This window comes from Photinus pyralis, unplaced genomic scaffold (genome assembly GCF_008802855.1).
Source record: "Photinus pyralis isolate 1611_PpyrPB1 unplaced genomic scaffold, Ppyr1.3 Ppyr1.4_LG3a, whole genome shotgun sequence".
Taxonomy (NCBI): domain Eukaryota; kingdom Metazoa; phylum Arthropoda; class Insecta; order Coleoptera; family Lampyridae; genus Photinus; species Photinus pyralis.
In genome coordinates, this window is record NW_022170509.1 from 9,060,166 (window position 1) to 9,072,738 (window position 12,573).

At 36.5% G+C, this 12,573-nt stretch overlaps 1 protein-coding gene across 2 annotated transcripts in view; it reads left to right on the forward strand.

Annotated features, from left to right (window-relative positions):
- Positions 1 to 12,573, forward strand: part of LOC116165482 (very low-density lipoprotein receptor-like) — a 128,937-nt gene that overhangs the window by 91,940 nt on the left and 24,424 nt on the right. Inside the window, exon 3 of one of the 2 annotated variants that reach the window (XM_031479952.1) lies at positions 11,825 to 11,854. The exons of the other annotated variant lie outside the window; for it this stretch is intronic. Coding sequence (XP_031335812.1) covers positions 11,825 to 11,854 — 30 coding nt within the window. The remainder of the gene's footprint in view (positions 1 to 11,824; positions 11,855 to 12,573) is intronic. 2 annotated transcript variants of the gene reach the window in all.

The window sequence follows — 12,573 nt, forward strand, 5'->3', positions numbered from 1 at the left end:
TGAATTAGGAAGACATTTTAAGTACGTTTCTGAATTTGTAAAAATTTTCGAGTCCATCAAAACGAGTTGAAATATTCTCCCATTGGCCTTTGGAAAGGTAGCAGCGAGTTGGGAAATTGGATGGTGGAACGCGTTTTTTATACTTTTTTACCAATCGTATCGCCAATTAAAAATTTGGTTAGTCGTTGAAAGTGAATCTGGAAAAATGGTTGACGAATTTGAATTCAGAACAAACCATAATGGTTACCCTCATAACTTTACAGCCAACAAAAGTACGAATTAATTACCTTTAACTTTTTTATCGGTTGCCGTTTTATTTAAAAACTTCAAATTTCACAATACAATATCACGTACGATTACGCGGACGACAAAAACATGGCGAAGAATCCTTGTCTCCCACCCAATTTTCACTTATGTACCTCCCCGTTCTAAAAATCCGGAACCTTTTGCGGAAAGCACGCTCTCTTAATCAATACAAATCCCGTTTTTCAACACTGTGACGTTTCGTATCTGAAAGTGCTTCATTCTATTTCGCAAATTTATAATAGTATTTACACTTCCGTTTCTGCTTCCGCAAAAAAAACATATTTTATATTCTGTTTCCGCTTCTGCTTCCGTTATAACACTTCCGTTACATAACTAATGTGATGTAATTCGTAGTCATCTGTTCTGCACCACTTGATATCTTCGTTATTATTACAGTTTGTTAAATATTTGCGTTGGCACGAGTAATTCCGCACGCCTATCGACATTCGGGTATCTTCGGAATGTTTAGAGATTGTGATTTTCTGCTATTTTCACGGAGGTTTTACCGATTCGCCTAATCATATTGGAGCAAAAGTGCATAATATTTCTAAAGTTTTAAACGGCGCAATTGTAATGCGAAGGGTAATATTTTATCTGCTCTAATGCTATAAACACTCTCCTCCCTCGTAGGGGTGTGAATTTCCATATATGAGTGGGGGTCTGGGAGTGCTGTCAATTTAGTGTGCTGTGGTGTTTCACGTTTTCATTCGTACAATTTTGCGATCTGTATTTTTGGGGTATTTTTGTGTCAGAGATTGTTTCACTTTGAGTGAGAAATGCGTGGCTTGAAAACCGACGAAAGGAAATGGAAAAAATTTTCTCGTAGCGTATTTACTCTTAGTGTTCTTTAATTGAATAATTCAAACAAAAATGTGAGATAATCCGCAAATCCAGAGATGCAGTCAATATATAGAATGGAAAGTTTTATCCGGCCATTAAATATTTAAGTGTATTTTCTCCCTACAATGTTCAAGCCTGCAACTTAATCCAATAGAGATCGCGTATAAAAACATATTTTCTCTGTAGATTACGCTAAATCTCCTAGAAAGAACATTTTTAAATCTTTTGTCGTAACATAACCCGGAAACGCACTAAGGAAAAAGTATTGCGTTAATCTTTTGGCAACGTTCTGTGAACTGTTCGAGGGGTGGGATTAGGAGCGAAACGGCAGACAACGTATACATGGAATTTTGGGTCGAAATGTTTTCTTTTATACTAGTTTAATATTTAAAGAAATTGTCAAGCATTCTCTAACGAAATCTGAAACCTGGGCGTACAAAAATCGTTATTTTCTCTTTTAGCAACAAAAACGTGTTATATTAATAGCGCGTTGAAAATTGATTTTGTGTCCAAACCTGGAGGTTTGGGAAAATTGAGGAACGTTTAATTAAATTTTATATGATCTCACTTACAATGGAAAAATTATATACTTCAACAACTTTAACTTCATTTAGAAGTTTTCCCTTGGAAAATCTTTGGGTCGAAAATACAATGGAACGTGGTGAAACTTCCTACAAGAAACTTTCAATACTTTGTCTTTACAAAATGTATCATCTGTCTAGACCGTATAAATGTAACGTGACAATAACGTTTAGATATAATTTAATAACGTAAAATATTGTCGAAAACGTATCTGTCCCAACATTCCAATTTCATTTTGATTTTACCTACAATTTGCGATTAATTTTTACAGCTTCTTTTCACTATAAATCTCTATTATTCGATTCGTTTTTCGGTTAACCTATCGCCTGTGTCCGGAAATGCGAGAAAAACGTTGGCCCAACATAAAATTATTACAATGTAATAGCTTGGATGAAATTACACAAATAATGCAGGAGCGACTGAGGCTCTTTATTAGTTGAATGTCAATCAAAAGCCCAATCTATTAGACTACTCAATAGAAAGAGAATCACTGTAAAGAAGTTGTGTGCAGATTTTTTGAATTGCACATTTTAAGAAATCCGAGAGGGTCTTGAACATGAAATTTGTTACAGAAGCAGACCAATTAAATCTAAAAGGGATGGATGTGGATAGCTACAGCAAACCATGTTTTTGATACTATCCCTAAAACAATAAAAGCAGCAACGTATTCCCTAACCGTGAGACCATACATACCAGGCTCCAATGAGGTGCTTTAACTGCCATAGACTTTGGCATTCCGTATCAAATTGTAATAGTCTTAAAATGTGTGTCTGTGGGAAAAATCCACACGATGGTCGCCACCTTACAAACGTAGCTAAAGTAATCTCAAAATGAGAAGTACATCGTGACGTCATTTGCGCAAAGCATGAAAATGTGCCCGGGAGAGTCCATGATAACTCCTAAAAGGGGAGCGCGCGCGTTGACATTTGTGCATTGCCTCACACAGCAAATGTACTTTCAAACCTCAATTTAAATACCCTATGATACGCCACTAGTGGCAAAAATACGAGCAGAAAGTGATGACGATGTACTTCTCATTTTGAGACTACTCTAGATTGATTCTGTGGTATTAAAAGTTTCACAAAAAAATGCAAGTCTCTGCCATTAAAAAGCTTTATTAAACAAGTTTCTATCAAAACTAATTTTATGGTTGGTCCCTTTCTGGTTTCAAAATTATTTTGAAAAATCAAAGGGGAGCGAAGTGAACCGCTCAGCCCTTCAAGAACTAAACTTTTCTATACTTAAACGACGGTGTCAATTTTGCTTCCGTGTGCGCTTTTTTGGTTTCGGATATAATTGGAAAAATCAAAGGGGGGCTAAATGAACTGGGGTGTTACACAGTATTTCCCTCGTTTTAAATACCTCTTTTCCAACCCAAATATTTTGAAAAATTAAAAATAAAGTCAACACATATTCTCTACAATTGCTCTTCCATTGTTTTATGGGCAAATTTGGTTAAATAATATCTACTTGTGTTCATTGAATACAGTGGTCCTCGTCAATTTGTACACAAAATTGTATAAGTTTTGAGTTTTATTTGGGGGGGGGGGGGCTAAACGTTCACTTAGTCCTCATTTTATTTTTCTAAATATCTCCGAAACCAAAAAGGCACAGATTAGCATGAAAGCACAATAAAACCGTCGTTTCAGTATGATAAAGTTTAATTTTTGGGAGGCTAGGAACATTTACGTGTATCAGTGTATTCTGTGTATTATACTGAAAGGATTAGAGACAGAGTCCTCCCTAACAATATTTTATGGTGAATGGATACTTCTTGTTTGGAAAATTAGAGGAGTTCTTTAAATCCCACCGTAAATCCTTTTTCCTTAATACCGTTCAAAAATCCTGATTTTTTAAGGATTTTTAGGACATTTCCAGTTCAAAATAAAATCCGAATAGCCGAGAATCCGTATAACCAATCCAGATGATCGATTTTCTACGGTAATAATAGCCATTCACTTATTAATAACAACATTAGACGACCCAGTGAGCAGAGGCCCCCTGGGAAATCTCCCGGTATCCTTCCTGTGAAGTCCAACCCTGCAAGCAAGTCATTGCTTGCAAAATTATACCACGTACATAATGCCGCCATACGTTATTGCTTTATTATTGGAGCTCTCCCTTCAAGCCCAGTTGACAGCCTATACTGCGACTCGGTAATTCCATCTTTGGAGACCAGAAGGAATCAACTAATGACAAATTACTTTATTAACGAGCTCCTAGTTTATAATTTTGCGGTGTCTGTTAGCACGATATCTCGATAACGAATGGACCGATTACGATAAAATTTAGTAGATGGATTCTTTATCAAATTTGTAGATCGGAGTTCGTGAATTGGCAATGCAGCCCAAAAAATAAGGAAGGCCCTTTTGACATCTTCGTGAGTTATGAACCTAATTGCATGAAATTCAATATGCGTATAGCTTTAGCCATATAAAACGCAATTCCAAAAATTGAGCCTAATCGATCAACATTCACAGTGCCCTTTTCGCATGTCCACCGTTTATAAACCGAATTGCAAACTTTTTTATTTATGAAGGTATTTAAATGAAATTTGATACATAGCCACTTGGAATAAAAGCAAATATAACACCAGTTTCAAAATTTGGTTTTGCGCACCGATTTTTTTTGTTTTTTCGATGATATAACATGTTAGTATCTCTACCCTTATTCAAACAAAATTTCAAAAATTCAAATAATTTGATCAATAACATTAATCCAGATATTCTACATCAAAGTAAAACAATTGAACGTGTACCGATACCGATGAATAAACCGATACAACGAAATATCGAAGGCGTCCCAGTATTACAATCACTTTTAACGCCAATTTATTTTAATCTTACAAAACACATTTTATAGTTAACAAATATGCATCAAATTCATGTCTTGGTCATTGAGATAATGCTCTTAATCTTGTTCCAAACGATATCAGTGCAAGAACGATTTTGACATGTTTTGATCAAAAGCCACATGGTCGCCAAAAATAGATCAAATTCATGTTTTGAGCATTGAGATAATGCACTTGGTCCTTTTCCCAACGATCTTGGTGCATAAATAACGATTTCGACATGTTTTTATCAAAATCTATGTGGCCTCAGAAAATTAACATCCGGGAATCGATTCCTTAATTAAGCGCGCAAAATTTGATACCACAATCGTCTCAATCGGCGATCCTTTACTGTAATTCATTTAATTAGTGCGTGCTGATTACACATATACGCAAAAGACTCAACGGAAGCTCATGAACTCATTACATTAATTTACCGTATGTTAATTGCGAGTTTTCGAACATATTAATTGTTCTTCATCTTCTCCAGAATAAGACCTTCGGTGGTTACAAAAATAATTCCAGAATTCCAACAGGAGCGGTCTTAGGCGGACTAATTAATTACGATATCTCCTTGTCTCCATGGCATCGCGGAAACTTCTCAAAATTACGGTTTTCTACGTAACGAAGCTCAAACCAATCGTTACTATACAGGGTGATCCTTGTAAAGGGCAAAATCCACTCAGAAACTCCGGATGCTTCGTTACATTACACATCTAAGAGTCATAGGGAATAAACGTGTAAACAAATATAGAAAACGAGCTCCCGGGTATAATGGGCATAATGCTAAACCAAATTTTGAACCTGATGGTAGTTTTGCTCGCTAGGAGCTCGTTAATAATCTAGCGAAAGTCCGAATTGAATACATGACCTAGGGAATGAAATATGTTGATTTCTATTATATTGAGCCCGGCTACTTTTAAAGAGAGTTATAGCGTTCACGGACGGACGGACGGACGACAATACAAAACTATAAAGAATCTGAGGATCCTTAAAAATCCAAATGTCGGGAAACTGTTCAGTCTGCCAGATAAATCTAGAGAAGAAAATGTTAAGATTCACATCAATTTATATATAAGCGAGAGGATCCTCGACAGTGTAATATGTACGATCACCGACTAAAGTAATGATAAATAATCGGAAGCTTACTGCCACTTAGGCATCCAACCATACACTATCTAAAATGGCAACGTTGGAGTGTAACTTTTTCGGCGGGAATTTGTGTGCGTCATAACAAGTAACCGATGAAGTGGGAATTTATACTTCCTCTGCATTTAAAATCACATTTCCATTTAATGGAAGAACCATAATATGAACACTGTATTGATATAAAGGGAGTAGGTATATTGCAACAATTGAGAAAACTAATACGCAAAATTAAAAAAAAAGATTTACCAATTCTTCTAGTGTTTATATCACGGCAGCGACGAAGAAACGCCGAGCAATACGCGATCCCGATCCCACACGAATCCCCGCCAGGAAACTTATACTTCAACGTTGCCAGTTCAGATAGTGTATGGTTGGTTGCCTAAGTGGCAGTTAGCGTACGGTTTTCATTACGTTTGTCGGTGATCTTACAAAGGTGTCGAGTAACGCTCACCATGACTCATGAGACTTAATAATAAGTTTTCGGGAGTTTGGGATACCACCGCGTGAAAGGGGATGTGACCGTAGCTGTTGAACCCTTCACAAAAAAAAAAAGATGTTGAAATGAAATGAGCCAGTTTTTAGCAGACCACGACGTTTTCGACCCACCCTCTTCTTCGACCAGCGTAGTAATGGAGTGGTGGAGGTTCTGGTCATCCTTATCCCACCATTTTTGCTTATTAAAATTGTGGGCCTCATTTGCAAGTTAATTACAAACTTTTTGTTGCAATTGAATATTGGAAGTAATAAAAAGAAATTAAACTTTGCCATCGGCCGTGTATAGCGGCACGCCTCTTGTATGTAGTTCACTTGGCTATACAGAACCTGTCATTAGTTTTAACCTTGCCGATCAGTACCTACAAATTAATTCCCGGTTAAAATTTGCAAACAAAAAAAGCTTTCTCAATTTACCAGGTTTTTCGACCTCGCTGATGCAATTTCGCATCTACTTGAATAATTGAATTGATCTATACGGAACTGTTATTATGTAAATATTACGTTCAAATGAGCTGATTTTAAATTATGGTATAAGGACCATCGTCGATTTTTGCATCTCGAGCATTGCTTCGCCTTTGTGGAATTCGTACAAAAACTCAAATTTTAAGAGAGTTCTTTACTTGGTTCGCGTCCATCATGACTTAAACCTTATTGTTATTTTCACCGCCACTGCAAAATTTGACGAGAAGACTGTAAAAATCTTGGATGTTGCATCATTTTGAGAGAACAACGAGAAGTTAAAATGCAATAGATAGTATGTATACCTCATTCTGTTAACGTAAAAGCGGTTTCTTTAAGTTGTAAGCAAGTCAACATCTGGTCGAACTGGTAGTAAAAACACTACGAAGAACATATATATCCGCGCTTTGCTCTCAAATTTGAAACGACTTTCCTGCTGTGAACTTCAAGACAATCAATTTCACAATGAATTTGTGGTGCTGTGTGTCGGTTTCATCAGTTTTGCTGATTCTATCTCCAATATTTGCTGCCGAAGAGGGTGAGTTATTCGATATTATGATTTAATTAAATTTCCTTTTTATACTTATTTGCATTACAACTGGTGGAGCAAACGCTGATCAGATTTCTCATCCAGAGACACCTTTATTTTTCATCCCTAGTGCAGTTTTTCGATATTCTTCATCTCATTAGTTTGATTTTTCCCTACTTTTTCTTCAGTAGGATTCTCTCTGGTTGAGAGTGCATTCTGTTAGTCTACTTAATTGTGACCTGAAATGTGTGCATTTTCCGTCTAAGTAACAGAAATTAACATTATAACGTTTGCTTGTTAGCATTACTTTTAGTCTGTTACATTTCAGTACTGGCTTTTATTCCCTTGCTTGAAATGGTTGTAATGTGAAAGCCGTTTGCATCATCAATGCGCTTTTATGCGCTCAGTAGACTGATTACTTGCATCAAAGATCATGATCTTTGCTTGCATATTATACGCGAGGCTCGATGGTGATATGCCAATTAGGTGCTTTACATTGTAAAAGTGACGCTCGAAATTTAATTTCTTTCATGTACAGGCTGCTATGCTAAGCTATTCGCCATCTTTTTAAACAAAAAATTGCATTTTATTAGCCATAAGTACAGCGTTTTATTACAGAATTTCCTCCGACTTTTTATTTCATTTATTACTTTATTATCACAAACATTGTTTAAACTATTTGCGTCCAGTTAACAAATTCGTGTGGGTACGACCTGGTCACTATGCCATTCAGTCATAATATGATAATATATTTATTTTTTGTGTACTTTATTTCGTTTTCTTTGTTACAATTTTTTGTTAATTGTGAACTGAGAGTCTCAAGATCAATCTTGATCAGATTATTAATATGATAAATTTGGAAGTTAGTCAAGGATAGTGTAAATGTTTCGGTGTAATGGCAATTATAATAAACCGATACAACGAAATATCAAAGGATCCTCAGTATTACAATCACTTTTAACAACATTTTATTTTAATCTTACATAATACATTTCATAGTTATCAAAAATGCATCAAATTCAGGTCTTGGGCATTGAGATAATGCTCTTAATCTTGTTCCCAATGATCTTGGTGCATGAATAACCATTTTCACATGTTTTGATCAAAGTCCATGTGGTCGCCAAACATGCATCAAATTCATGTGTTGGTCATTGAGATTATGCCCTTGGTCTTTTTCCCAACGATCTTGGTGCATAAATAACGATTTTGACATGTTTTGATCAAAATCCATGTGGTTGTCAAAAATGCATCAAATTTATGTCTTCGGCATTGAGATAATGCTCTTAGTTCTTTCCCAGCGATCTTGGTGCATAAATCACGATATCGACATGTTTTGATCAAAATCCACGTTGTCCCCAAAAATGCATCAAATTAACGTCTTGGGCATTGAGATAGTGCTCCTAGTCTTTTTCCCAACGATCTTGGTGCATAAATAACGATTTTGTCATATTTTGATCAAAATCCATGTGGTCTCAGAAAAATAATTTAACATCTTTGAATCACACACATGCGGTTATTTAATGTGCACGCGATGTACTCTTTCCTCATCAAAATAATGCGTTTGAAAGCTTTTACAACTCCAAAGTCACATGTGTAAAGAATAATTTTGGGTACATTTCGCTCTAAAACTTTGACCTAGACCTAGGTCACAGAGAAGAGTTACATCGCATTGTTACACTTTAAGAGTCATAGAGTAATCTAGCGAAAGTCCGAACTCGATACGTCCTGTTTCCTATTTACTCGAAGTCCTCCTATACCTTTTGTTCCTGTTGAACCTGCTTTCTGAAAATCAATAGCGTCCGTCCTTAATGCCCAAAGTACCCGTACACCAAATTTCAACACAATCGGCCACTTTTAAAAAGAGTTATATGTTATAGCGCACACGGACGGACGGACGACAATACAAACGTATCACCAATATAGACAACGAGCAACAAGGTCACTTCCGGTTGACAAGTATTGGCCAAAATTTAGTCCCTTGACCATTGTCTACCTATTACTCAAAACAGAACTGGAAAATTCGAAACCGTTCATGAGTTATCATGTACACAGACGGACGGACGGACGGATAGAAAGTCCAAAATCATAAATCCGTTTTTTGCCGCTCGTTAATAAATGTGTCGAACACTAACTAGTGTTAGCTAATTAGCTACTCTTCCCACTCAACCCACTATACAATCACAAACAGCCATGCCTTACCCGGGATTCGAACCCTGGACCCTTGTAGCCAAACTTAGAGCTATTAATGTAAACTCATCTGACCTCAATTATTTTTTTTTATTCCCAACAGACAGTGGGCTTCAAAATCCTTAAATTCCGAACGGACTGTAACCCAATTTTGACTAACACTCAAAATGACTTTTGGGCGAGAATCCACTAAAATTAACCGTAATTTTAACATGAAACTTCTCTGTTCGTCTTTAATGAAGGGTTCGAATTAACACATAACTTGTGCGAAATTATACAGATAATTTTTAATTTCCACACCCACAAGATAATCAGTACAGTACATATTATAAACTACCAACTAAAACTTAAAATTACTTAGTTTTTTTCTTCGAGGCGAAATATCCAAATGAGGTTCGTACACACAAATCACTAATTAAATTAACTGAGACCACAGACAACTTGGGTCTTCGGCTTCTTCTCTCCGACGTAATTGTAGTAAAGTTTATCCTTATTGTACTTTAACGCAATACGCACCAAACTTGGAACCGCCGTCCTCTTTCGAGAACAGCACAAACGAAATCCAGACCGGCCTTTAAGTGACAAACAAATCTCCAACTCTTCTTCAACGCGCAACGTAGTCGGCCACGAAACTGGGCGAAATTAAACTCCTCATTCTCTTCTAACGAGCGGCACTGGAAACTGGCCAACAGACTTCTAACAAACCAACCGAAAACTTGGGATCGAAAGTTTGTTTTTTTTGTTCAATGAAAATTTCTCTTGTTTCGAGTTAACCGATGATCAAAATTTTGATAAATCAGCGTTGAGATTTTCCATCGCTTCGTAACCCAGCTGGACCCTAAGATTCAATCAAAAATAAAGTTTATTTATTTAATAAATTTATTTGAAGGGGTATGTTACAAGGTTACATTTGTGTAATTTGGAGCTAGCTAGTTAAGCGTATAGCCATAATTTTGGCGCCCAACGTGGGGCACAGCATTTATTTTTTTACGTCCGAATGAAGGGTCACTGCCAATATAATGGAGAATATGTATGAAATGACTAGATTATTACATTTCAAATAAAAAGTGGTTCACCAACCGACACTGAAAACTTCGATTTACCCGGTATGCAACAATTACATGCAGCGAGGCTTGGTTCCAAACCGAAAAGCCAGGGGGAAAAACCAGCAAGAAAATCCTAGCATGACAAACACAGATGCAAGAAATAAATGAACTGCACCAACAAAGTACAAACCGAAATACGAAATAAAACATATCTCAAATCGTAGATTACAGGGTTGCAAATGCTTGATATTTTGTTAAATTTTTTTAGAGGACTCCCAGCCTATCAATGAATTTATTTTTTTGTCGTCGCGTTTGTGAACTTTGCGCCGCAGTGGCTTTGCACTGAATTAATCTCCCTGCTTAATCCCCACTTTTTCCAATTTTACACATACGCTCTCAAAATGGTTGTTATTCGGTTTCAGCGGTCATCTTTATTCCTTCTACCAATCCTCTGTTTTGAACATCAATTGCCAGAAACCTCGGCGTCAGCTTTTTTTTGCAAGTTCTGTCAGAATCCACACCAGACTCTTACCAAATAGATATCTGACGCGATATTAATGACTTTTACGTTACCAAACGGATGGTTCATATCGTCACGACACAGCGTGAGAACCGCGAAGGTAGCAATTTTAACCTCCAAAGGTTTCTGCATAATGGTCTGTCGAAACATGGGATTGGTCAGAGAAGACAAAGTTAATGGACTGAACAAGTAAAGATGTCCGCTGTAGCCTATTAACCTCCATTTTGAAGAAGTGGTTGTAAAAATTGAGAAAGTGAGGATTAAAAAGAGGGAGGCTTTCGGGTGCATTAAGCTGGTTAAGCCACGTTGGGTTTTGCGAAATTATTTTATGGTCGTGAAATAGTACGGTTACAAAAGGTTTCCACGCCAAGTCAGGTAAACGCGATAAGCGAAAATTAATCACGGTCGAGTGCAAGTGCGTGACATACTCGTACTTTCATTGGCATAATAATAATGTAATTTTTCCATTGATCCGGGGGGGAGGGGGGGGGGGAAACAAAAATCTTCTGGAGAGTTCTCGAACAAACCCATAGTATTCCCCGGAAAGAATGCGTCACATCCGCCTTCACCGTTGACTAATCTTTTAAGGAATGGCGCTCTAGATTTCTACAATATTCGCTACAATATCAGTTGGTTTCCCAGTTATTACTCAGAATTTGAAATTACATTAAACCCAATCGATAATTTTGGGAGTTTTTGGTGCGCGGTTATTTTTTAGTTAGCGTTAGTTAAGGTAGGCCAGAAGAGCAATCGAATTTTCCAGTTTTTTAATTTTCTTTGGTTAAGGAATATAATCGCAATCATTATGAACAAAACGGCACTAAGGTGTGCTATAAAATAAAATTTATATGCGACACTAACTTCACATTTGTGTTTTTCAGAAACAGCACAAAAAGTACTCCTGACACCCGGTATGTAGTACATTCTTGTCTGGAAAGAAGTAATATCAAACTAACTAAAAAGGCCCAGCATTAATAATTAACAATTTTAACAGCTATTTGAGTTATGCCATTCACAATGTGCTTGAGGTCATCACTCGCAATAACTTTGGTCTTATACTATAAATGTATTGATCATTATTACTAACGGGTGAGAAATGGTGGAAATTTGGAACACTGAATATATCTTCAAAACTACAATTTATGGTATCCAAAATTATAAAAAGTTTGCTACCAATCTAGGTACTTTAAATTTGTAGTCAGTGGCGTACTTCTGCATTGTCAAGGGGGCATATTTTTTTAATGGCAAGCACTAGTTTTTATTGCCTATTATTAAAACATACACTTTTTTGGATTTAGCATCATAAAAGGTACTTCGTTTTTATCTGAAATTTTATTGAATAGGTCAATACTTTTTAGAAATGAAATCAGTCGATGAATAATCCGTGTGTTTTGTATATGGCTCACTGCATGTACTTTCGCACCCAACTAACATATTTTTTTGGTTTTGATTTGGTTTGGACCAGTGGTCATTCAACCAGCCTCGTTATAGTGTTTTTCTACTTTAAGAGTGATAGAAAAATTTGGTCAAACATGAATTGAACATTGCTTGGATGACGATGGAAGTGAGCCTGGTGATATACATATGTATTGTATGTTCCACCAGACACAAATCAAACACACCCTGCGCT